This window comes from Lepidochelys kempii, chromosome 9, assembly GCF_965140285.1.
Source record: "Lepidochelys kempii isolate rLepKem1 chromosome 9, rLepKem1.hap1, whole genome shotgun sequence".
NCBI lineage: Eukaryota > Metazoa > Chordata > Testudines > Cheloniidae > Lepidochelys > Lepidochelys kempii.
Window position 1 is genome coordinate 89,705,780 of NC_136388.1, and position 24,447 is coordinate 89,730,226.

The following is a 24,447-nucleotide window of genomic DNA, read 5'->3' on the forward strand; positions in this document are numbered from 1 at the left end:
TTATTAAAACAATTCTACATTTTGTTTATAAATGGAACATTAATATAAAGGACAAGCCTATTGGTGACCTATGTAAGGATATTAAGCATCTGGTTGCTCCTCCTGTCACCTACAAATGAGTAATAATCTGTAGCTGTCGCACAGTGTACAGCTTTGAGTTTTTCTGAAGTTAATATAATTGTTTATGAAAGTATTTCCCTTCAGGTCAGAGGAATCAGATCAAGATTATTCTAGGAAAATCAAATTGGTAGAAAGTGCTAAGGTAGCAGAACCCACCAAAACCAGTTAGGATGGAACAGTCCTATGGCCCAGTCAAGTCTGCCAAGCATGTCAACCAGCTTTTCATAAAAAAATATGAGATAGACTAATCTATCTTTCAAAAAGAAAAAGAGTACTTGTGGCACCTTAGAGACTAACAAATCTATTTGAGCATAAGCTTTTGTGAGCTACAGCTCACTTCATCCTTTTCTTTTTGCGAATACAGACTAGCACGGCTGCTACTCTGAAACTAATCTATCTTAGTTAACTTTGGGCAGCCTTTCTAGGCTCAGCTCTTAACACAGTCTGATGGTCTACTCTGCTTCTTCTGATCGACATCTCTTTATTAGAAACCACATGCATAAAAGTATCAATATTAAAAATATTACCATTCTAAGATGAGGGAATACAGTGTGCTGGATTCATCAGAGTATTGGGAAGCAAGAAAGGCCAAATTCCAGACCCAGCTCTTCCAGTGTCTTGGTGTACGGTCTTTGGTAAAGCCCTGAACCTTTCTGGATCAAATTCAGCTCTGGTATAATTGGAAGCAACTACAGCTGAAAGCACCAGCTTAGAGCAGGGCTGATCTCGGGCAAAGAAGACAGGGAGAGCCATTTGTTAAATGGGGTCATTAATACTCAGCTGTCACAGGGCTGCTGTAAGACTTTAAACATTGTTGTAAAAGTGTTCTATAAGGGCGCTTTCATACTGGCTCTCAAGGGCTTTATTCCTTACATCTAAGATTGAATTTAAACACCGTCTTCTACCCACTGCTTCTTTACATTTCCCCGCGTGAGCAAAGGTTTATTTCTCTGTCAGGGAGGATAGCTCAGTGCCACTGACTACCCTTTGCCTCACAGAGCCTGAGTGATATACACTGCTGCAATGAGGGCACCTGGAATCAGGGATGCTGTGCCAGATGCGATTGGGTGGCACAATGCCACATAGAGAAATTTTATACTTTTTCTGGAAGAATCAGGATCCCAGCACCCATTTCTTAGTGATCTGAGGGCTGGCCCCTGAAGGACACTTATCTAAGCTGTGAATAAACTAGTCCTCATGCTATAGCATTCCTTAGCGTTTTATATCTGTGAGGTCCCCTCCTCAGAAAAGCATGAAAATACATCGACTTATAGGTCACAGCAGTTAAAGAGGACCACCCCTATTTGTGTCTGTAAGGAGATGTTGAGGTTAAGTATTGCATCGTAGTGTTCTAAGCTCTGACCATAAAACTGTCATCTCTGAAAATTAATTTAATATAAAATACACCTTTAAAAATATTGACAAACATATAAGGGGGTTAACACTGAAATATCTAATGCGTTTGGTATGTGCATTTTTCACACAGTAGGAGATAGAGTTAGTCATAACAAAAATGACCACAGCATATCAACAGTCTTGTTTTCCCCCCAAAGCTGAAATAATTCAGGTACTTGCAGAAATAGGTCAGGGTGGGGAGAGACATCTCAGTTTGCATTTCGGACTGTTCGATGATCATTTCAGTGCTGTTTCACATATTACTGTTCTTTCTTTGCAAGAGTACCTCTGCAGCATGTTTTCATTTTTCTTTGCAACTGGGGACTCAGAAAATTATTCAGTTCTTAAATAAGTTTTACAAAAGCTGAAAACCAGAATTAGGAGGACAACAATGTGAATTATGTGGGGACAAATACTGCGTATCCAGAATGCCAAGTCTATATTGAGTCAGTAACAGACAGATTTCAGTAGAAATGTGTACTGTACACACTATATATTTTATTCTACTTTTAACCATATATCTATTCTGAAACTATGTGTTCAGTGCTCTCAAGTGTTACAAATGTACTTAAACTTCCCTAATATTTTTGAATGAATTATAATTCCTGATCATGGCTCATCACTTATTTTCTGCAAGTGGTTTTAGCATTAAAAAGCTATTCAGCACTGAAAACCCCCAAACTGAGTAGATTTCAAGTTCCAATATTGTTGTAGTTTCAAAATGTTTGTATCCTTCAGATAAGCTTGAATTGATTGTATCAATTCACTACATGAGTTACAAGGTTTAGTCATGTTTGACATGGGCGTTTCAATCCCAGGGAAGGCCATACAGTAAACGGAGGTGCTGCTACCTCGAGTGCAATGTGTCTTCCTTTTTGCTACGCTTTCTTCAGATTGTGGACTTGGCCGAGAATGACTGCAACATACATTTGTTCAATGGACTTTCCAATGTCAATTTTCAAGAGTTGGCTTCGGTGGCTCAAAATTTCCTCTTCGGAGGAACTTTAATTCTTGCAACTCTTGTGGTTGTAAACTCTGGTCCACTCCAGGAATTAGCTTGTAGCTTAAGGGAGATTCAATATAACCATTTCTGTAGAGACAGACCCGCTTGCAGAACTCAAAGGTGCTAAACATAACACCATAGTATGGGACAATCTGTGGGGAAAAAAAAGAAGATTGAAACCAGTTATTAATTTAGAGTCACTATCAATATTCTCTACTCAGTTACAAAGCTAGGATTTATAGGACTTCATTGTTGATTTGACCTCATCAGCAATGCGGATTTACACCAATTGAGAATCTGACCCTAAATGAGTTGTGCCATTCTACAGGTACCAGACTGAGTTAAGACTTGGTTTATTATAGGCACAACCCGATTTAGCAAATTATTGTGAGGAAGTGGGCTTGTGCTGAACTTAAACAACATAATGTTTAAAACAGTTAAGATTTGTTTTAACAGAACATTTGGGATGCATTTTGTATGTGGCAGAAATGCGTCCTTTCTTTTGTCCCAAGCAGAGTCAATGAAGCTATCCTGACTTACAGTAGCTGAAATTCTGGCTCTTTATGTTTAGCCATTTTCCCTGCTGTTTCTCTGTTATTTCCCAGGTGTGTTTGAATAAACTTCCACCAAAAGGCTCTGCCACTTCCTCGAACGCTTTTGATGAGGATGGTGTCATATGAAAGCCAGCAACTTGCAGATGGCCATTAACACCAAACCAATAAAGCTCAAACAGCTACATTGTAACCCGAGGAAGGGCAAACCTCTACCACTGCTGTCACAAAGTGTCTAATCAATACACTGTTCAGAAGGAGAGGAGAAGAGGGACATCATGTGTGTTACAGTTCCAACTACCAATTAGTTGGTCATGTGTCTCAGATTGCATTTAAATACAGACTGATCAGAATGGAGGAAATCTGCACCTTGAGCAGATTGGCTGTGAGTCCACACCAGAGTCCGAGCACGCTCTTGGTCTTCACAGTTTGCCTAAAACAGTCAACCATGCCAGTAAAACGGACATCAACCCCTCCATAATGGGGTAGGCAAAGACTCTGAGCCTGTTCAAACGAAAACCACAACAGGTGTTAATTATTTTTAATTGAGTTGATTTGTTTAATTCCTTCATTTCTATAGGTGTTCAACACTTAAATGCTGAAACAGGTGGCCTTCGTCTATTTACCATGCTTTAGTCAATTATATTTCAAAGACTTAACAATTCTGCCTGGGGTCTTATTGAAAGGTAACCAGTTGGGGTGGGAAGATATTTTAAATCTAAAGTATAGGAGAAGTCTACTACTAATTCTGTGTTGCACTGTACATGGTGTAACTTGAATAACATATCCAAGCCACCCCCAAACACAGTAAGATTTAAACTACCAAAATGCAAAGTCACATGAATACATGATATTATGTCATAATCTACCAGACCAGGGTGCACTTGGTTCACATGGAACAAAAGTGCAATGGGTCAATCTGAGTAGCAAAATCCTTTCACCATTAATTTCTCACTGTGTTAGAACAGTTAGGATGGCCTGATCTTCAATAATCTGATCCTCATCCATCTGTATGGACACAGATGTAAGTCCACTTTGCACGTGCAAATCAGGGATTTGTTCATATATATGGCAAGACAGACTCTTCCAGACAAGAGATTCAGGCATGTGATTGCACATGTAGGTCTGATCACTGAAGATCAGTAATTTTATATTACTGACAGTGATCTTATATTAGCGGGAGTTTAACTGTTCATTTACTGGTGAATATTGATATAATTATCTTACATTTCCCCAGTGATCTATAACAGCAAGTGGTGTAATATTCCTTCTTAGTTTGGCTGAAAAACCCACAGCTTCCTCAAGGTGATAAGCCTATAACAAATTTCTCTGTCAAACTGACACCTGTTGATGTTTGCTAGATGCGTCTGCTCTAGAATTTCAATAGTTTGGCAGCCCTGGTCTAGCTGGTAAAAAATGGAAACATACTGAAGACTAACATCATATTTTTATCCTTAATATGCCCCCCTCTTCCCACCAGATGGTGGTGGGGGGGGGGGGGGATTAAACTCTGGTTTCCTAGAACTCACGCGAGTGTTCTAACCATTAGGCTAAAAGTTATAAAGTGGGTGGGGGCAGCAGCAGCAGCTCCTCCTCCAGATGTTTTGTGTGGAGCGAGGCAGGTGCCTAACTCATTCCCACAGGAAATGCCTTAGGGGCAGGCAGCTGATTCCCATTTGTGGCTTGCTAACCAAGATAGGTGCCTAAATCTGGGATGCAGGGAGGCATCTGTCTCCATGAGAGGGACAGGGTTTAGCACCTCCCTCTCCTCGTCCTTGATATCTTCCTTGGCTAGTTTAGGTGGCTCCCTGCCTAGTGCACTGGATTTTGTGGGTCCCATTCTAAGGCTCCAGTCTCTCCCCATTCATTGCACAGGAGCGTGGGCACCTAACTTGGCTTTGGGGAATCACGGTGGTGATCCTATGATTTTCTGGGCACCTAAAAAATTAGGCACTGTGACACTCAGCATTGCAATGCCTAAACCCTTTTGTGGATCTGGGTCAAGATTCCTTAGGTCAAAGTGCAATCAATGCATGGTAAGTGGGTGGGATTTTTGAAAGCACCCAAGAGATTTAGGAGCACAAGCAATTCACACACTTTTGAAAATCCCACCCCGGTCACTAAAAACCCAGGATGGATTTGACACATGCTTCTGCTTTCCAAAGTGACAGGGATATTTTGAAACAGATCCAAAAGCCCAGGAAACTGTGGACAATTAAGTAGTGAAAAAGGGACAAGTAGCAAAAATACCTGAGGAAGATGACAATGCTGCTAAGCATATGCATCCTTTCCTTTCCAATGTGCAGGGGAGGACTTGCAAGAATTAAGTGCATTAGTTTAGCTTAATCACTTTAGCCATTTTGTACACTGCAAAGGCACATAAAGGGTGGCACTTTTGTGTACAATACAAATGTAGGGTACGCTGTACGGCAGATTTAAGTAAGATTTTGTCAGCAGTAAAACTTTACTCTGGAGAATGTTAAAAAAGAATGGTAGGTCTCAAAGAACCTGATTTCTAATTTGCCTACAGACTCTAATCTCTAAAGTGATTTATTGAGAGATTATTTATAGTAACATTCACCATTGTAAAAGCCATTATCAAGATTTTTATCTGTGACGTGAGGTCCATACCCCCCCACCTTTCTGGCTTACTGGAGCCATAAAAACAAGCCCTTAGACACAGTACTTGAGAACCAAAAGACTCTCAAAGGAAGTGTCAGCCTGAAAACAATGGCACAATTTAAATCAAAATTATTTTATCCAGTAGTTCAAGTTAAAATTTTAGGTTTTGAAAAAGGAAAGAAAGCTTTACAAAGCTAGAAAATATTATTAAAAAACATGTAAACATTTAATTTAACACTATTTTTAAGGAATCTGTGAACTCAGGGGTTGTAGTCTATGACTGGAGAATTGCAAATATATTACCTGTTTTTAAGAAAGGAAAAGAAAGTGATCTGGGCAACTACTGGCCCATTAGTTTGACCTCACTGTATGCAAGGTCTTAAAACATATTTTGAAAGAGAAAGTAATTAAGGACAGAGGTAAAGGTAAAGAGTTCCTCAGTGACCCGTCTTAGGACCAATCTTATTTAAGTTTTTCATTAGTATCCTCGCCATAAAAAGTGGGGGTATGCTAATAAAATCTGCAAATGACAGAAAGCTGGGAGGTATTGCCGACATACAGAAGGACTGGAATATCATACAAGAAGATTTGGAGGACATTGAAAACTGGAGTAATAGAAATGGGATGAAATTTAATAGTTCAAAGTGCAAGGTCATGCATTTAGGGACTAACGAATTTTTGCTATAAGCTGGGGACATATCAGTTAGAAGTAACAGGAGGAGAAGACAGACTTGGGTGTATTAGTTGATCACAGGATGACTCTGAGCCATCAGTGTGATGCGGCCATAAAAAAGGCTAATTCAATCCTAGGATGCATTAGGCAAGGTATTTCCAGGAGAGATAGGGAAGTGTTACTACAATTATACAAGGCACTGGCGAGACCTCATCTGGAATATTGTGTGCAATTCTGTCTCCCATGTTTAAGAAAAGATTAATTCAAACTGGAACAGGTGCAGAGAAGGGCTATGAGGATAATAACAGGAATGGAGAAACTCTTACCTTACAAGAGGAGACTTAAGGAGCTTGGCTTGTTTAGCCTAATGCAATGAAGGATGAGGGGAAATATGATCACTCCTCTCCCTCCCTCCATCAGAGGGATAAACAACAGGGAGAAAAAGTTATTTAAGTTAAAGGCCAATGGTGGCACAAGAACAAATGGATATAAACTGGCCAACAATAAGGTTAGGTTTGAAATTAGACAAAAGTTTCTAACCATCAGAGGGGTGAAATTCTGGAACAGCCTTCCAAAGGGAGCAGTGGGGGCAAAAAAACCTAACCTGGTTCAAACCTGAGCATGATAAGTTTATGGAGGTGATGGTATGGTGATATTGGCAACAATGGCATATGACCCATCCACAACTGCTATTAGCAAATATCTCCAATGGAGAAGGGACACTATATGGGGAGGGCTCAGTTACTATACAGAATTCTTTCCCAGATGTCTGGCTGGTAGGTCTCACCCAGATGCTTAGAGTCTAACTGATTGGCATATCTGGGGTTGAGAAGGAATTTTCTCCCAGATCAGGTTGGCAGAGACCTTGGGGGTTCCTCTCCAGCATGGGGCATGGGTCACTTGCTGGTTTGAACTAGTGTAAATGGTGGATTCTCTGTAACTTGAAGTCTTTAAATTAAGGTTTGAGGGTTTCAGTAACTCAGCCAGAGGTTATGGGTCTATTATAGGAGTGGGTGGATGAGGTTCTGTGAACTGCGATGTGAAGGAGGTCAGACTAGATGACTATGATAGTCCTTCTGGCCTTAAAGCAGGGGTGGGCAAACTTTTTGGCCCGAGGGCCACATCTGGGTATGGAAATTGTATGGCAGACCATGAATGCTCATGAAATTGGGGACTGGGGTGCAGGAGGGGGTGAGGGCTCTGGAGGGGGAGGGCAGGGACAGTGTGTGGAGCCCCCTGGCTGCCCCTACGTGTAGGAGCTGGAGGTGAGACGTCGCTGTCTCCAGGAGCCGCGCGGAGCCATGGCAAGCCCCCGACCCTGCTCCCTGTCGGAAGCTCGAGGGCCAGACTAAAACGTTTGAAGGGCCGATCTGGCCTACCCCTGCCTTAAAGTCTATGAACCTAAATTAAAACTTTGGTTTGGTTATCAGTTGATGCTGGAGGATTCACACATCCCTACAACACTAATCCCTACAACTGCACTAGAGCAGGACAGCTAAAAGTGAAACTAACAGAACAGCTCAGACTAGTTTCATTATCCAAGCTCTGCAGAAACCTAACCTGGTTTATATAATGGGGAGGAGTGGTTAATTGCTTATTAAAAAGAACACACCTACTGAGTATAGTTTTTATGGGTAGCATAACACACACACACAGAGTTTTGCAGGCACACATAACGGCATACGATTTTGCACCAGCAATTTAGGACACGTAGATTTCCAAGTATCTGATCTGCTGGTGTTATTAGATATTTAAGTGACCTACACTGCAGCTATGATTTTTTGTACCCACAAACTACAGGCAATAAAATGGAGGCCATCTTGAAAATCTGGTCCTAAGTTCAGACTCTTCTTCCTTTCCTATGGGATAAAATTTATCTTAGTATGAAATTGTCTTGGAGGTACTTTTACCTTCTAGGTGTGTGGTACAAATGACCCAGGGAGGGTGAAAGAGGAGTTAACAATAGATTCTTGTAGTACTGTAATGGGGATTTAGGATTTTGATCACTAAATATAGTAAATCTCTTTTATTGATACAAATTCTATACACATTCAAAAGATCACAGCTAAAAAACAACTCAGCAGTGAAGGAAAGCAATTTATGATAAAGCTCAACAGTTCATTTCACTTAATCCAGAATCTAAAATAAGAACGGTGAAGTCTTTTAAGGCTGGGTTAATAGGGACACTTGCAGCAGCAAAGTGTAATCATAGCTGAAAGGAAATGGACGGCCAAATCCTGCAGTCCCCACTCAGGAAATACTCCCACCAAAGTCAATGGAAATTTTCATTGAATGAGGATGAAAGGATTTGGGCCTCAAAGAATATTTTGCTACCCATAGATGGCAAACAATTTCAAAATGCAAATAAAGAACCAGTTTTAAGAACGTGTGAGCAATTTTACACAGCACGGACCAAATTACAACCTACAACATTGCGGCCAGATTAACCGTGGATCAGAACATACAGTAAGGCCCACACAGGCCATTCAGACATGTGGAAAGGTAATCCGCTGTGAGGTACCAGCAGCCAATTGTCTCCAGAGCAATAAATGAGAACAGCTGCCTGCACTCTAGGAATACTTTGTCCTCTTCTCGGTAAGAGGAGAGAAAACCCCCCTGATCTGAGGTCCAACCCTGCCTCTCTTGCTGAAATCAATGGGGCAGCTCCAGTGAGCAAAGCAAGCAGAATTTGGCCTCTGGCACAGCATTAAATAGGTTAGGATCAGGGCTTTTGTATTCTGTGGCTTCTGCCTTTGCCGTGGAATACATCCCTTGCTGCTGAGCCTAAGCTTTCACAAAAAAAAAAAAAAAGTTTGCTTTTGCTTCTTTGCTCATGATGATGAAGATACCCTTGAAATGAGGACGGAGAGTCAGCGCAATCCTCATTTTGGTTTTGGAGTGCCTTATATTGATTTAGCTCAAAGTGGTAAGAAATTGACACAAGCTAAAGCATTGTCTGCATGCAAATTTGCACTGGTTTATTTAAACTGGTGCAAACCCCTGTGCAGACAGTCTTGGGCCCAAGTCCTGCAAATATGCATGGTTAACTTCACGTATGGGGACTTGTTTCATTGATTTCAGTTGGGCTACTCTCTGCATGCAAAATTAAGTATTTGCATAGGTCTTGACAGGACTGGGGCATTATTTTGGTTTAAGAGGGGCAGGGGCCTATTGCCGTTTAGTTTATGGTGATTAGCAACAGATTGGAGCTAAACTGAAAGGGAAAGTTTAAACCAATAGCCGGGAGTGTCCACACAGCCTTTTGCACAGTTATCAGTTTAAAATTACACATTAAGTTATAGCAGTGAAACTCTGTATATAGATAAACCCATGATTGATACAAGGCTCTCTTAATTGATTTAACAGTGTCCACACACACGGGGACAACACTGATTTCATTACTTCGGTTTCCAAACAGTCCCTCTCTTAACCTTCTCTCTTGGTTAAATTCCAGCACAGGGAAATACATTCCATTCAGTCTGCCTCCTGCAGTTTCAATCAGATACAACAAGTTTCACTTCCTTTCCCCAAAAAACATTGAGCAGTGCTGCTGAATGACAACAACCAACTGCCTCAGAACACCTCAGAGGTGGCTGCGTTTCACTGGTGGGTGAGGCCTATCGATGCCTCACCTTCCACAGAGAGATGTTTATTTAGCTTAATTCGCTAAGCAGTTTGAGATCCTTATTTATTACTCCTAGCTTCCTACCTCCTTGGAGAAAAGAGGAGACAGAAGAGCGAAGTAGTAGTAGTTATTGCCAACCAGATCAGGACTATTAAATCTGTTCAGTTCCAGGGGAGGCATCACAGGGCTGAGGAAGGGTCAGCTATGACCAGTCCTACTGCTAATTATTTGTACTGCCTTTTCACGTAAGGAAAAACCCCCTCACATCAACAACAAAACCTACTCTACTACAAAATTTTAACACCACAGTTTTATGACAACAACCATATGGATAGTCTGTCTCCAGGCGTCTCTCCCCTGCTTTGGGGCCTCTAAGTGGTTGGGCCAGAGAAAAGCCAACTCGAGCTTTGGCAGAAGGAAAGTCTCACATTTCACTGAGGCAAGAATTGCGCCCCAACTGGCCAGTGCTACTCCAGGGACTGTAGTTCCTAAAGCTCCCGTATCTTGCTCTTTAATAACCTCAGTGACTGAGCTGTATTAAGTACGTTAATTGCCAAATAAATAAAACGTTGACATGGCCAGTAGCTGGAAGTGATTGTAAAGAAAAAGCCCATAGAAAATAAATGGACTCTGATGCGATCCATCTGGCAACACTCCCCTCCTAGTCAGGCTAGTCATGAGTTCAGGTCCCACTCCAGGACTTGGGCTCATGCCTAATGCTAACACTACAGTACCGTGAGGAGAGAGGGAGTTTGGGATGGTGATAGGAATCACAAGTTAGAAAATGCAAATTAGTTGATTAGTCCCATTGCTTTGCAAACATACAAGTCTAGGGAAGAAGAGAAATGCTGCATGGAGGTATTGTCTTTCTCATGAAATAAGAGGACAAATATGTTCCCGACGCACTGAAATCATCTGATCTACACTCAGGGTGAGTTTGGCCTTTTAAGCACAGATCCTTTCTGCCTGTCTGGAAGTGACAGGGGATGATGGAAGATCTCAGGGCACTTTTGAATCTCTCTCTTCATCTATGCAGAAGCAGAAACCACACTTTGATGTCAATTAAAAATATGTAAACAGATTAAACTATGCAGATGCGGGTGGATTAGACAAATAGTGTTGGGGTTGAATTAACAGGACAAATAGAGACATGGTCCCTTCAACAATAAAACCCAGAGTATTTAAACAATGGATGCCCATTATACAAAGTATCTATGATTTTTAAAAAACAGTATTGCTCCTTATTATCTACACTGTGTAATATACCACTCTACTCATTCAAATAGCTTCATCTTTAAAAGGTTCCAAGGCACCAGCATGTAAGGAGTTAAACAAACAGCTTTTGTACAAAAGGTCCTAAAGCATGTATGCTTTTTAGATGTCATGTGAACCACATGACCCGGGTGTTTTTTTGTTTTTTTAAATAAATTGGCTCATGACTCGAATAACTTTCATATTCCCAGCTGGCAGGAAAACCAAATCTTGTAAATCGCAGGGATGCTATAATACAAGTACACTCAGAGACTGGCCTTAAAGCACCGGGAAACATCCCACTGCCTAAGCTCTCTCTGTACAACAGTTACTCACACTTAGGCAGTGTTGGAATGTAACGATCTGACAAACCCTCATTTCAATGGCTCACGTGGAGAATTCTTTTTATAATAAAAGACTATTGGATCCCATTTCCTTGTCCAGGCTTTGCTTATAACCCACCTCTAACAGTTGTGTTAGGCTGACATTTACCACACAAGGCCCTAACTATGGAGCTATTTTAACCAAAAAACAATTATATACAAGCTCTTTATTGACTTCAGATTGACTGTGTGCTCCAGGGGCTCCAAACTGGATTTAATGAATGGTCAGGCAATCCTATAATGCAGTATGTCCCTTACTAAAGGTTTCAGAATCTACTACTGCAAATTCGTAGTAGTTAATCACTTTTTATTAATAAAATAAATTACATTTGCATAGCACCTTTTATCCCAAAGGATCCCAAAACACATTACAAACTGATACGGGGTGCTGGAACAATTTTTATAGTCGGGGCATTGAGGGCCATTGAGCCAAACTGTAAACCCTGTATATGATGGAAACCACTTCAAACCAGGGGGTGCTGTCACACCCCCATCACCCCTAGTTCCAGCACCTATGAATGGATATATAAACTACACCCAATATTAATGCAATTCCCCACTGAAAAGCAGCCACTTCCAGGGTGAGGTGTGACAACAGCCCAGAGCAATCCTGCACAACTGTTTAGGACAGGAAGTGAAGAACATCATATCCATTTGTTTTTGATTGCTCCAAAAAGGACAGTTACAGTCCACTGAATGCATAACCTGGTGTTAAAATGGTATGGAAGCATCTTCTCATGATGCACTCCAGCAGATACATTCCTGTGAGAGGTTTCTTCATAACACATGGAATGGTGTGCAATCAATGCCAAATATATATAGACACTGAATCCTGCAATAGCTGTAAGGAGCTGAACTCTGTTCGGCTTAGTCTACACTACAGAAGGTTTGCTGGTCTAGCTATATTGGCGAACCCTGCTAGTGTAGATGCAGCTTATGTTGGCTAAAAGTGCTTTTGCTACTGTAGCTCCTTCTACACTAGGACTTTTGCTGGTATAGAAATGTCATGCCCCCACCCCCAAAATAAATAAAAAATGCACCCCAAACCAACATTGCTATATTGGCAAAAGCTTCTAGTGCAACCCTCGCCCTGGACTCTGTTGCTCCTTTAGCAACGGACTGTCAGGGAGTTTCAGGCCAAGGATGGATAGTTTCAGGGACAATGAAAACACCAGTGCCACATTAAGGTTGAATGAGGCCAGCTAACCAATTGGCAAGTACAGCTGCAGTTTGTGCATGCAAATAAGGTTCTGTGGTTATAAAAATGTACGCAGACTGAAAGGTCTGCCAGTTTCAGGGCCATTTGTGAAAGTTCTGCCCTAAGAATCTATCATACTAACACAAACAATTCAGAATTAAGGCTGTGAAGGCTGACACACTTGTGTCTTCATATTGTAAGAGTCTTAGAACCAAGCTTAATGCTACAGGTCACCTGTGCAAAGCGGTGTGCCAGCCTGGAATTTCAGCCTGGACCCCAAACTTGCTTGTTTCTGTAAACCTACCTACTGGAGCTCAGTCCCTGAGCTTTACTTCAAGACGGAGTCTAGCTTAAAAATATCTTTGTTGGACCAGCCCATTGACTTTGTTGGCCACATGTGTGATCCATGTTTAGGTCTCTGGGTCCATAGAGGCCAGAAATACTACCGACTCAGCGTGCTCAACTCCCATGGGCTGGAGGAAGGGAAGACCTGATGTAGGAGTCTCTGGATATCCAGAAAGATGGGGTGGCCTGATTTGAAACCTTGGGAGGGAGGGGAATAAAGTGAGATTCTTCTCTACCCAAGTCACTTTTGTTATGGTGCAAAAAACAAACAAAAAAACCCCAACAAAACCCTTTTGATACAACTTTAGTCCCATTGTGTATAGCACGGGTTCAGTACTCTTCTAATTATAATCCCATATATGGCACATAACAGCTATAGTGATATCCAAGGCTCAGAGCATCCTCTCCTGTGGAAACACCTGCAGAGGAAGAGGGCCAGTGCAGTGTACAAAGATCTGATGGAAATCACCCAAACCATGGGAATAGGGTGGAGAAAGTGGAACCATGCTACCAGTGCCTCCCTTGTCCCTGGGATCCCCCATAAAGAAAGGTTTCCCCTACTACAGACTGGCTCAAGGTAACAGCAGAGAGAGAGAGAGAGAGAGAGAGAATCTTGAATTCACTTTAATAAAGGTGCAAGGTCCATTGATACAGTATTACATATTCATCTGGGAAACTGGATGTTGGTTTAAACAACTCCTCAATATTTTTCATGCTACTGATGGAAGATGAGAGTATTTATAACTGGCAGTTTTTATTTGGATTGAATTACCTTAGAAATATTAAGAGAGTCCTAAGAAAGCAATTAAATAAACCTGAACACCCCTTCTCCTCCCCTACATTTCCTTTTAATATTTGCAAACAAACACTGCATCCTGCTAGTGCATGACAGCCTAATAAAGACATTAATTAGAAATTGACTAAAAATAAAAATGAAACTGATTAGACTATTTTCATTGTTCAAACTGAACAAAATGCAAAAAGTGAGTGAAAAAGTAAGAAATAATGTGGAGGTTTAATATCTATGGTGTTATATGTAACATACAAATTTATTTAACATATACAATTTTTAACGTAAAGTGACCCCTATAATACCAATGGAACACAAATCAGCTATGCAAAATTTCATTAAATTTTAATGTGAAAATTTTAGTGAGGCTTTCAGAACGTACTTGGATTCAAACAAAGATTTCACAGTACATTGTAAAAATGTCAACTCAACACCCCCTAAGTTTTTCTTCTAAACTTTGAATAAAAGTTATCCAGCTATTTCCTTTTTCAATCATTAGGTTTGTATCCTGCCTTTGAATACCTTGTGCACTATGATGGGCTAAGATAAAGGCCATCTCATACTGGAGGGAAGGATCTAGTCTTAGGTTCTCTTTCACCTAAGCAATAATTTACTTATTTCTTCTAAAAGTTGGTAACACAGAAAGTGTTACTGAGAAATTTCCCTCTGACTAACCCCATCCTCTAGATTCACAATATAAGCCATAGGTTCCATGCCAAAACATGCATACTGTACCTCTCAATTCTCTAACATGCCAAACAGGAGCAAAATGAAAAAAGGAAGACAAAGGGATAAAATTAGGATAATCACGATAGAGAGAGAGGGCTCACACATTCAAAATGACTGATTAGAATTTGTTTTTAATTAAAAAAATCAAAAAGCATTCGACTATATTTTGCGTCAAATATAGCAACTTTTTTTTTTTTAAAAAAGCTAACCATGTTAACTATAACCCTGTGGGTGAAGAGGGGAAGGGGAGAGCCGTGGTTACAGGAACAAGTTTGACAGACTAAATCACCACCAAAATATAAAACAATGGAGAGTCTGAGCCTGTTCCATTGAAGTCAGTGACAAAACTCCTGCTGACCTCAGTGGGGCAGGATCTGGTTGTAGATATGTAACACTGGAAAGGTTGGATGAAGGTGACTATGATAAATGTTAGTAGTACTTAGTCCTTAAATAGTGGTATGTATCTTCAAAGAACTGTCCATACAACTCCTAACTGAGGAATTAAGTGTTATTCAGACATGGAAATAGATGGAGTTCAAGTGATTTGCCCAAGGCTGTCTAACAAGTCAGTTACAGAGCTGGGATTAGAACTCAAGTGTTCCTAGAACCCAGTCCTACTCTCACCTCCTTGGATCAATGCTGCAGTTCCAGACCACTGCTATATTAGTGGGGTCTAGGTTTTCTTCCTGATGGTTGTCCAGTTCCCTCTCTCACAGGGGGATCTGACAGAGCCTTGAGACTCCCCAATTTCCCCTGCCCAACACCAATATTGAGCCACTGGATCTCCTTGGGCAGGAAGATTGGTGATGCTCCTTTGGCAGCCTGCTAGTTTTATTTCTGAAGTCCATCAGAGGGACTCCTTGTGGCCACAAGTCTGCCCCAGAGCTCTCAGCTCCTCCTCATCCAGCAAGCAAGAGTCCAGGTCTGTGAAATGAACCAGAGTTTCCCCATGTGCCACTGCAGAGCGCTCATGCTAGCCTACTGGGGTAGCTAAACATTTCAGTACATCACATGTTTTTATTTCCCAGTGATTAGGCTCACCAGATGGAAACAGATCAGAAGAGACAGTTGGGACAGATTCATGGTTACAAAAGGTATTAGCTTCTTTCTTTTTTTCCTCCTATTGTTTTCCCCACCGTACCTCTGGGATGTTCCATTTCCCCACTCCTTCCCAGGTCCCACGTTGTCACTGCCCTTCTGGTGCTGACATCATCATGGCTACTCTGCACTCCCTCATGCACTGACTCCCCTCTGTACTGGGGACAGAGCATTCCTCCTTCAGAGCACTTTCAGGGTCCAGTCTACGTCCTATTGAAGGCAATGGGAGCCTTTCCATTTGCTTCAGCGAGAGGAGATTCAGGCCCTCAGCAGGCGAGATCAGTGTGGAACTGATCCCCCACAAGACTGAGCAACATGCTTATGCTAACTTTTAGAAACAACTTTGTAGATCGATTCAACCCAGCTTTAGCCAGCCCCCAGGGTCAGCCAGGCTATGATTTTCAATGGCTTTTTACTTGGCAGTTTGAGCAAGTTCAACCACTCCTACTTAAAAATAACAAATCAGGATTGATTGAATTTATATGTATCCTCCTGCCTTCCCCACAGCTTGTTAGTAAAGCATTATGGGGAGTTGGGGGGGTCTTTAACCTCAAAAAATCATGTTAAGACTGTAAGGCACTTGACAAGTATATAAATTGCAGAAAAGGTGAAAACAAATCACTGTAGAACAGAGAAAATATTTATATTTTTGTTCAATTTCTTCTTTCTGGTCTTTTTTTTTTTAAAGACATTTATTTGCTGGAAGTGTAGGACAGTTCTTTACAGAGATAGGGCAATAAACCCAGAGTTTCTTATTCTATACAGGTTTCAGAGTAGCAGCCGTGTTAGTCTGTATTCACAAAAAGAAAAGGAGGACTTGTGGCACCTTAGAGACTAACCAATTTATTTGAGCATGAGCTTTCGTGAGCTCCAGCTCACTTCATTCTATACAGAAGTACCCAACAGAGAGCAGCTGGCACTTATCTATATAAAAAAAAGAAAAGGTGAAACAGCACACCCTAGTGGCTGAAAAGAAATGATGTTTTTGCTTCCCCAACTGTACTGCTCCAGAGGAGCAAACTATAAATGGATCTTTTTAACATAAGACTGGAAGCCTGTGAATTTTCCTTCTCACTAGCTATGAAAACTTAGTGCACAAATTAGTGGTGCACTGAAATGTAGGTAGTTAAGGCTAACGAGAAAAGCATGAGACTATGACCTGGTCCCTGCCTAATTCTCTATAGACTGTGCTAGCTATGAACTTACGTGGAATTTGTGTAGGAACTCCAACACAGGGAACAATACAAGCAACTCAAGTGGTGAAACAAGTGAACCGTTTCATATGAGTATAAGGGGGGGGAGGCAAAGCTCTGGATTCAGGACAGAATGGTAGGCGGGCGGAGGGGGAAAATCAGATTTCACACTATTTTGGGGAACTGTGTTACAACTGTCCTAAAAATAATAAGGGAATTTAAATCCCAGTTTGAACTGAGGGGGAACTAGTTTTCCTTATTACACTATCGGGCAGAAGCATGAGTTTAGTAGATCTGAGGAGAGAACTAAAAGGAAGGGATATTCCCACTACTCATCGTCCTAGTCCCAAAGTTTGTGCTCAGGTAGGGCATCAGACACAGAGTGCATCTACACTACAAAAAAACTGCACCACAGCAAGTCTCAGAGTGCAGGTTAACTGACTTGGCTTATGGGGCTAAAAATAGGGTCTCAAGATGGGCTCCAGCCCGACCAGGAATGTCTACAGTGCTATTTTTAGCCCCATAGCATGAGCCCGATTCAGCTGACATGGGCTCCGAGCCTCAGCACCATGGGTCTTTTTTGCAATGTACAAGTACCCTTAGAGAGCCTTAGAAATGAAGTCCCATGTTTACTTGTTGAATAGAGAAGCAGTGAACACTTCCACTTCAATAGGCCTGAACCCTGACTCAAAGGGGCCTCCCCAAGTAGTCTCCATCCCTTTTGTTTGACTTCCAAGCTGAGATTGTCAACAAGTCTGCCAATTATGATGGCAGCATTTATGATGTGGATACCTGCACACCAAGAGCAGGATATCAGCTCATTTGACTTAGGTCAAGCAGCCACCAAATGATGACAACTCTTTGGTACTCTGATGATGGTGATGAAATTTTAATGAAAATAAGGTAACATCAAGAAATATTGTTGATCGCATGATACCACTTAAACTAGTCTTAACAAAACCTAAGCCAAAAAAGTCTCAGCCATTACTGCCAGGAATAATTCAACCTCTCTAAGGATTCACTCTTGGTAAAAAGGAATCACAATCAACTGGCTAATGCCTGGCCCCAAACTCTTGAAACTAACACTGACAATATGACTACCACCAAAATGGTAACAATAACGATGCTCCGTACCTGCATTTTCCTCTTTACGGTCTCAAAGGGGAAGGAGAGTGTCTGGGCTACCCCAGCTGCTAGGCAGCCATTTATGAAGTTCTGAAGAGGAGAGAAGCGAAAGCTGGGCTCTTGCCATATTTTATTCAGATTGATGTAAACAAAGAATGAGCCAGCAGAAAATGGGATAGCACCTATAAAGCAAACCAGACAGAAAAGATTCACGTGAGCACAAAGTATAATGCTTCCTCCTAGCCTTGTCTAAATGCCAGGGACTGTAAGCCAGTTTAAACTCTGCTTTGCTCACTTGGATCAGACTTAAATATCTAAAAACCTTTACTTGTTAGATATTCGTTTATCAAGGGGATGTCTTGCTTATTTAAATCTCAGGTTTCAGGGTCCAAATAGGTCATTAGGCATTTACGTTTACAAAAGGGCTTGTATATCGTGTTGGTGCCTTACTGTTTTGGTCTCACGAAAGGTCAATCTTTTGTTCCATTCCTCACACAACTGGGCTGCCCTACAGCCCAAGTTGATGAGTCATGTTCTTCTCTCTTGCCTGGCATACGATTTCTGTTTTCTGCTGTCACCAATTTTAAGTTTTGCTTGTAAGCTGTTAGTGCTCATTTTTTTTGTCCGAATCAATTTATGCAAAGATTTACGGTATGTTAAAATGTGGTATTCTGCAAGCTACAGAGTAGAGAGTCAATAAACATTTTACAAAATAAATAAAAATGCCACACCTGCATCAAGTAAAGAGGAACGCCACTGCTTTGATTCACCTTTCAGGAGGACTGTATTACAGCCACAGTGCACTCTGGGTATACATAATTTTTCTTAAGTTAAGTGAAGGAGAAATAGGCTGCCTCTAAATGCAACCAGGTAATCCAGAAAAGCTAGGCAAGTGTATTTTCTCAAATTCTTTTAGCCACACCCATTAAAGATAAAACTGGCAGCACTTGCTCATCATTTAGAGACAACTCTGCTACCGCAGAAATAACAAAATTGTGAAACAAGTTGTGACCGACAGTGCTTTGTACATCTAGATGTCCTCTACAGAGAGTCATTTTACTGCTTGCACATTTAAAATGAACTGGGAAAACTTGCAGGGGCATCATATTGATGTTTCAATACATAACGTACAGTAAAGCTAAAACACCCCACTCTTTCCCATTATTAGCTTACCTAATACAGTCAGCGAAACACCGCGATAAAGTGCAAGGAATCCTTCTTGATGATAAATTGTGTAAAAAGCATGAAGAATCCCTTTATAAGATGGCTCCAACCGGTTCTGCACTATGAGTCGTGTTTTTACCACATCGGTAGGGTAAGTCACTACGGTTGCAACCGTGCCAGCCAGGCTTCCGGCCATGATGGCACTCCACTGGGAAATGTGGCCCAAGTCATCCATAAAGAGCATGACGAACCTAGAAGAGACAGATAAAAGAGGAACTATTAATTATTACTCAATAAAAATCAGGCATAAAAATAAAGATAGCTCTTGTTGTAATTGTTCTTCTGCCCATCAGCTTATTTGAGAATACGTAGAATTTCAAGGATGCATTTCATCCCAGGATCTCCAAGCACATTACAAATCCTGAGCAAGCCTCAAAACCTCCATGAAGCAGGTAATAGTAATTGTAAACAGGGGGTAAACATGGGCACAGAGGTCAGAATGACTTGCCCTTTGGTCACAAAGCAATTCAGTGACTGACTCCCAGTCCCTGGATAGAACCACTAACCAATACTCTCTCCATTTTCTTGGATATGAAGCACCAGCTCAAGAAAAACTATGAAAACTGTTAAGGGATGCCACACTGTAGTAGTTCAAAGGACCACCGGTTTGCTTTTCAAAAGAATTTTGGTTTAAACACAGATGAGTAAATGAGAGCCCTAATGAGAAGCAGCACCTCACTCCTCCCTATTCTCTGCCTGTGGCACATAATACTCTAGTCTCCTGTGGGCTGTAATACTGTGGTTTCGTTTTGGTGGCTGGGTTTAGTGTGCGGGTGCTGGGTGGTGTTTAGTGGCCTGTGATATCCTGGAGGTCAGACTAGATAATCTGGTGATCCCTTCTGGCCTTAAATCCTAGGACTCTGCATTTACATCTACCAAGACCAGAGGTGGGCAAACTCCGACCCGCGGGACCATCCTGCCTGGCCCCTGAGTTCCCAGCCGGGGAGGCTAGCCCCTGGCCCCTCCCCCGCAGCCTTTGTGTGCCACGCCGCCAGCGCTCTGGCCTGCCGCTCCTGCTGGGCAGTGCAGGCGGCTCCGGCAGGGCTGTGAGCTCCTGCTGCTCTGAACAGCATGGTAAGGGGGTGGGGGGGATGTAGATAAAGGGCAGGGGGTCCTGGGGGTCAGTCGGGGGTCAGGGGGTGGTTGGATGGGGCAGAGATTCTGGGGGGGGGCCAGTCAGGGGATGGGGAACAGGGGGCGTTAGATAGGTGTGGGAATCCCAGGGGTGCTGTGGTCCCGGGGGGGGGTAGTTAGGAGCGGGGGTGTGGATAAGGGTCAGAGCAGTCAGGGGACAGGGAGCAGGGACGGTTGGATGGGGGGGAGGTCCCGGGAAGGGGCGGTTAGGGGACGAGGAGCGTTGGATGGGTCAGGGGTTCTGAGGGGGGCAGTCAGGGGGCAGGAAGTGGGAGGGGGTGGATAGGGAGCGGGGGCCAGGCTGGTTGGAGAGGCACAGCCTTCCCTACCTGGCCCTCCATACAGTTTCGCAACACCGCTGTGGCCCTCGGGCCAAAAGGTTTGCCCACCCCGACCCCTAAGACGAAAGTTACCATAACTCAAAACACTACTGCACAGACTTAATATGCTAAAGGAGTCGACTCACTGTTTCAGTTATCAACAGGAGATCTGTGATGTGACTACTGCTCTCTACCAGTGTTTCCAATATACTGGATACTCCAGTAGAAGTTATAGAAAAAATATGCAGAAATCTTCATTACAATCCTGAGAGCAGCAAAACATTCCTTGTTTCATTGTCTCGGGGTTAGAAGGGCTTCTCTTGCTCGGGTAGAAGACTCATGCTCAGGCACTACGTTGCGCCAAGAATTAAGTCTAGGTTTGAGTTTGCTATTAAAACATCAACATTGGCATGTTTTGTATTTTTCCCAACTCACTGATAGTGTCCTCGAGTCTTCAAGAGTAGTCTGTGATTCTGGCATTTGTGATTCAGAGGACAGACTAAGGACTTACTCCAGTGCACACAGTCAAGTCAAATTAGAAATGAGCATGATGGATATCATGCAAGCAGCAGGAAGTGAGCAAAGGAGAAGTCAGAGGGGAGTCAGAGCCCAGGGAGCAGCTCAGAAGGGCAGGGAGGTAGGGGTGTGCGTGTAATTAATTCCATCCTTACCCATCAAGCCACCAGTCCCTGGCTCGAAACAGTCAATAACTTTCTAGCCAGAACATGTCCTTTTTGGAGGTTTGCATTATCATTAACTAAATATTATTAGTGTTGATCTCTGTCTGCTGTTTCGTGTCTGTGTATGGTATTCCCCTCCTAGGAATCTCACAGATAAACCACAAGCAGCTCAATGCGTTAAAGAGTGGGAGTGCATGAGTATTTGTACTTGTTTTTGCCTAGCAGCTCCTCTCCACTTGTAGTAACTGACAGGGATCTGCCGGGCAAATGAGAAGAGAAAGAAAACTGTCCACCCTCTCCTCTGAGCAGCTTGCTGACCCAGCAAATAGTGGGTACATTGTTTCAAGTTTAAAGTAACAGTCAGTCCATCTAAGCTTCACAGAATTGTTACAAAGCAGGAGGCCCACATAAAGCTGCTTGAGTCCAAATCTTGGTGCTCCACTAACCCAACTTCATCATGAACTGCACACTGAGAGCAATGATGATTCACTCACTGCCAGGTAAAGGACAAGCCCATTACAAACAGTGGATGGCATCAGCGTGAGGCTCCTGTGGCGCGCCTGATTGGACAGCAGGAAGGTGAGCCCACTCCTTTTCCTTCCCCTCCCATTCAGTCTGGGAAGCCAATGAACTGGAATAACCCCATCCTCCCAACCATACTGAAGTATCCAGCACACATCCTGCACCCAGCTGACCTCAATAAACCAACTGGCAAAAACAAAAAAAAAAAAAACAACCCAACAACCTTCAGGCAAACCGGCCCACTGCTTCAGAGTCCACTGGAGGCTTTGCAACAAACAACTGACTGCAAACTGCCTGACAGAAAAGGAAATCCAAATAAATCATGCATTTCTGCTAAGTAATGTTGACAGAACTACTTCCTATTGACAAAACACTCCTCCCTCTCTCTCTCTCTGCAGCATTATTTCCTCTAGTGGCTGTTTCTTTTAAAAAAAGGGAGTTTTAACATGTAATGTGGTACAGTAGTTTTAAAGAACCTGTGCATAAAGACTAGAGATCACCATTAGGATAGCATTACAGCGATAAAAAATGAAGGCTCTCAGTTATGAGTTTGGTAAAATTAAAATTAATGTTCTTATTCATATTTGTACATAGGCTCATTTAAAATAGATTTGTGAAAAACTAAAAATAAATACAACTAACAGTACTTAAGGAACAGATGCTAACTGCAACCTACTCTCACCTTAATTAAAAAAAAATCGCAGTAAATCACATACTGAATGGAACATTTACAGGATTGTCAAACTGTGATAAATTTGAAAGATATATGACTTTGTACATGTTTGTATGAGACCACTTAAAGCTACTGCAATAATTGAAACATAATAATTGAAAGAACAGAATTATCAGGAGAAAGAGGAACTTTGAACTTCCTTAAAGGGACACAGTCAATTTGAACTCTGGCCAATTAAAAACAAAAGTTAAAAACAGCAGCCCTATGGTTCGGTTGAGTTTTACAGTCACAATTTCCCCTTTTTAAAAAATGTATAAATCACCAACAGGGGAAACTGACTACCTCATTAAGGCCTAGAGAGGGAGTATAGAGGGAACAGGGAAACTGACAACACACCAAGCACTGTCCAACCAAGTAAACTGAAAAAAAAAATAAAAATAAAATAAAGTGGAGTAACGTCTTTTTTCCTAATCTCTTTCAATTACAGGAAATTTAGGTGTTACTGAGTACACTTAGACAAGAGAGATGACATATTTTCAAGCAGAAGTGGGAGATTTAATATGATGAGTCTCTGATGTTAACCTAAAACCAGAAAATCTCCTTTCCCAAGGAGATCTGGCAGGTCAGCACATGCTAAATTGTAGGAAAATGCAAGGAAACAGGTTTCACATTAAAGTCAAACTGGAAACATTCTACTTGCTGACTTGGGAGAGATGAGGTGTCTTTTGACAAATAGTCATGATCAAACTCATCCTAAAGGGCAGGCCAGTCTGGATGGGTGCATTTCCAGATGATTTAAATCTGGATCTCAGCTCGGTCAGCCGAGTAATAAACATGGCATGAGGCTCCAGTCCTCAGACTCCGGAATGGGACGTAATAGGGCAACTTCTGCTGCCTGTACCCTGGGAGCTGGGAAACCCCTTTGCAGGAGGGCAGCAGATCCTGGCAGCACCCGTAACCCCCCACCCCGCTAGGGCAGCCTGACACTGCCCATCCCAATTGCCCCGAGCCGCCTTTGCAGGAGCAGGCGGGCCGAGCCTGGCAGCGCCCGGCGCTTACCTGCGGTAGGAGGCGAGCTGCAGGGCGCTGTAGGGGAAGAGGCGCAGGCAGGCGGTGAGGTTCCCCTTCCACAGGGCCCCGATGCCCTCGGCCTGGCAGACGCTGCGGCCCGCCTGCCAGAGCCCCCGCCAGGGCGGGGAGGTGCCCACCTGGGCCAGCACGGTGAGCAGCTCCAGCGGGGCGGTCAGGCTGAGGCTCAGCGCCCCGGCCAGCCCGGCGCAGCCCAGCCGCTGGCAGCCGGTCACCCGGCCGTCCCGCTTCCAGGTGGCCATGCCCCCGGGCTGCCCCTACCGCCTCCCCGGCTGCATGGCGCCCGGGCCGGGCAGCTGCGGGCTCCCTCCGCCTCCTGCAGGGACTGGGAGCCGGCGCGGCCCGCGGCGGCCAGGGCTCTGTGCGCGCCCCGGGAGGCGGCGCCGCCGGGCTGCAGCCGGGCTTGGAGGGCGGCGCCCCGCTGCCGGGCGGGGCTTCCACTTGCCCTTGATTGGTACCGAGGGGCGCCAAGGCTCCTGCCCGCCCCGCGCAGGGAGTCCCAGCCCGCCGTGGGCAGGAACCACCTTCCCCATGGGGCTGGAGCTGCGGCCGGAAGGCCCCTGGCGGGCCCGGGTAACGCAGAAGACAGGAAGAGACAAGCCCATGGAGACGCCGAGTTTGAGGGCAGGCCTTAAAGTCTAGGGGAGAGTTAGCTGGCGTCTGAACTCACCCAACCATCTGCTCAAATCCAGCCTTTTATTGTC

At 43.1% G+C, this 24,447-nt stretch overlaps 1 protein-coding gene across 1 annotated transcript; it reads right to left on the reverse strand.

Annotated features, from left to right (window-relative positions):
- Positions 1–747: 747 nt before the first annotated feature.
- SLC25A43 (solute carrier family 25 member 43) lies at positions 748–24,310 on the reverse strand. Its single transcript, XM_073361342.2, has 5 exons — positions 23,714–24,310; positions 19,275–19,516; positions 18,111–18,283; positions 3,439–3,573; positions 748–2,670 (listed from the first exon to the last, which is right to left on the reverse strand). The coding sequence occupies exons 1-5, from the start codon at positions 23,983–23,985 to the stop codon at positions 2,467–2,469; spliced, it is 1,026 nt and encodes a 341-aa protein (XP_073217443.1). The 5' UTR covers positions 23,986–24,310; the 3' UTR covers positions 748–2,466.
- Positions 24,311–24,447: the final 137 nt, after the last annotated feature.

Bases quoted from the DNA above. Each gene is read 5' to 3' on its own strand.
- SLC25A43 (XM_073361342.2), bottom strand. From the start codon at position 23,985: ATGGCCACCTGGAAGCGGGACGGCCGGGTGACCGGCTGCCAGCGGCTG. The intron at 19,517-23,713 runs GTAAGCGCCGGG...TGTCTCTTCTAG, and splicing joins CAGCTCGCCTCCTACCGCAG to GTTCGTCATGCTCTTTATGG. The intron at 3,574-18,110 runs GTACGGAGCATC...TCGTTTGAACAG, and splicing joins CCGTAAAGAGGAAAATGCAG to GCTCAGAGTCTTTGCCTACC.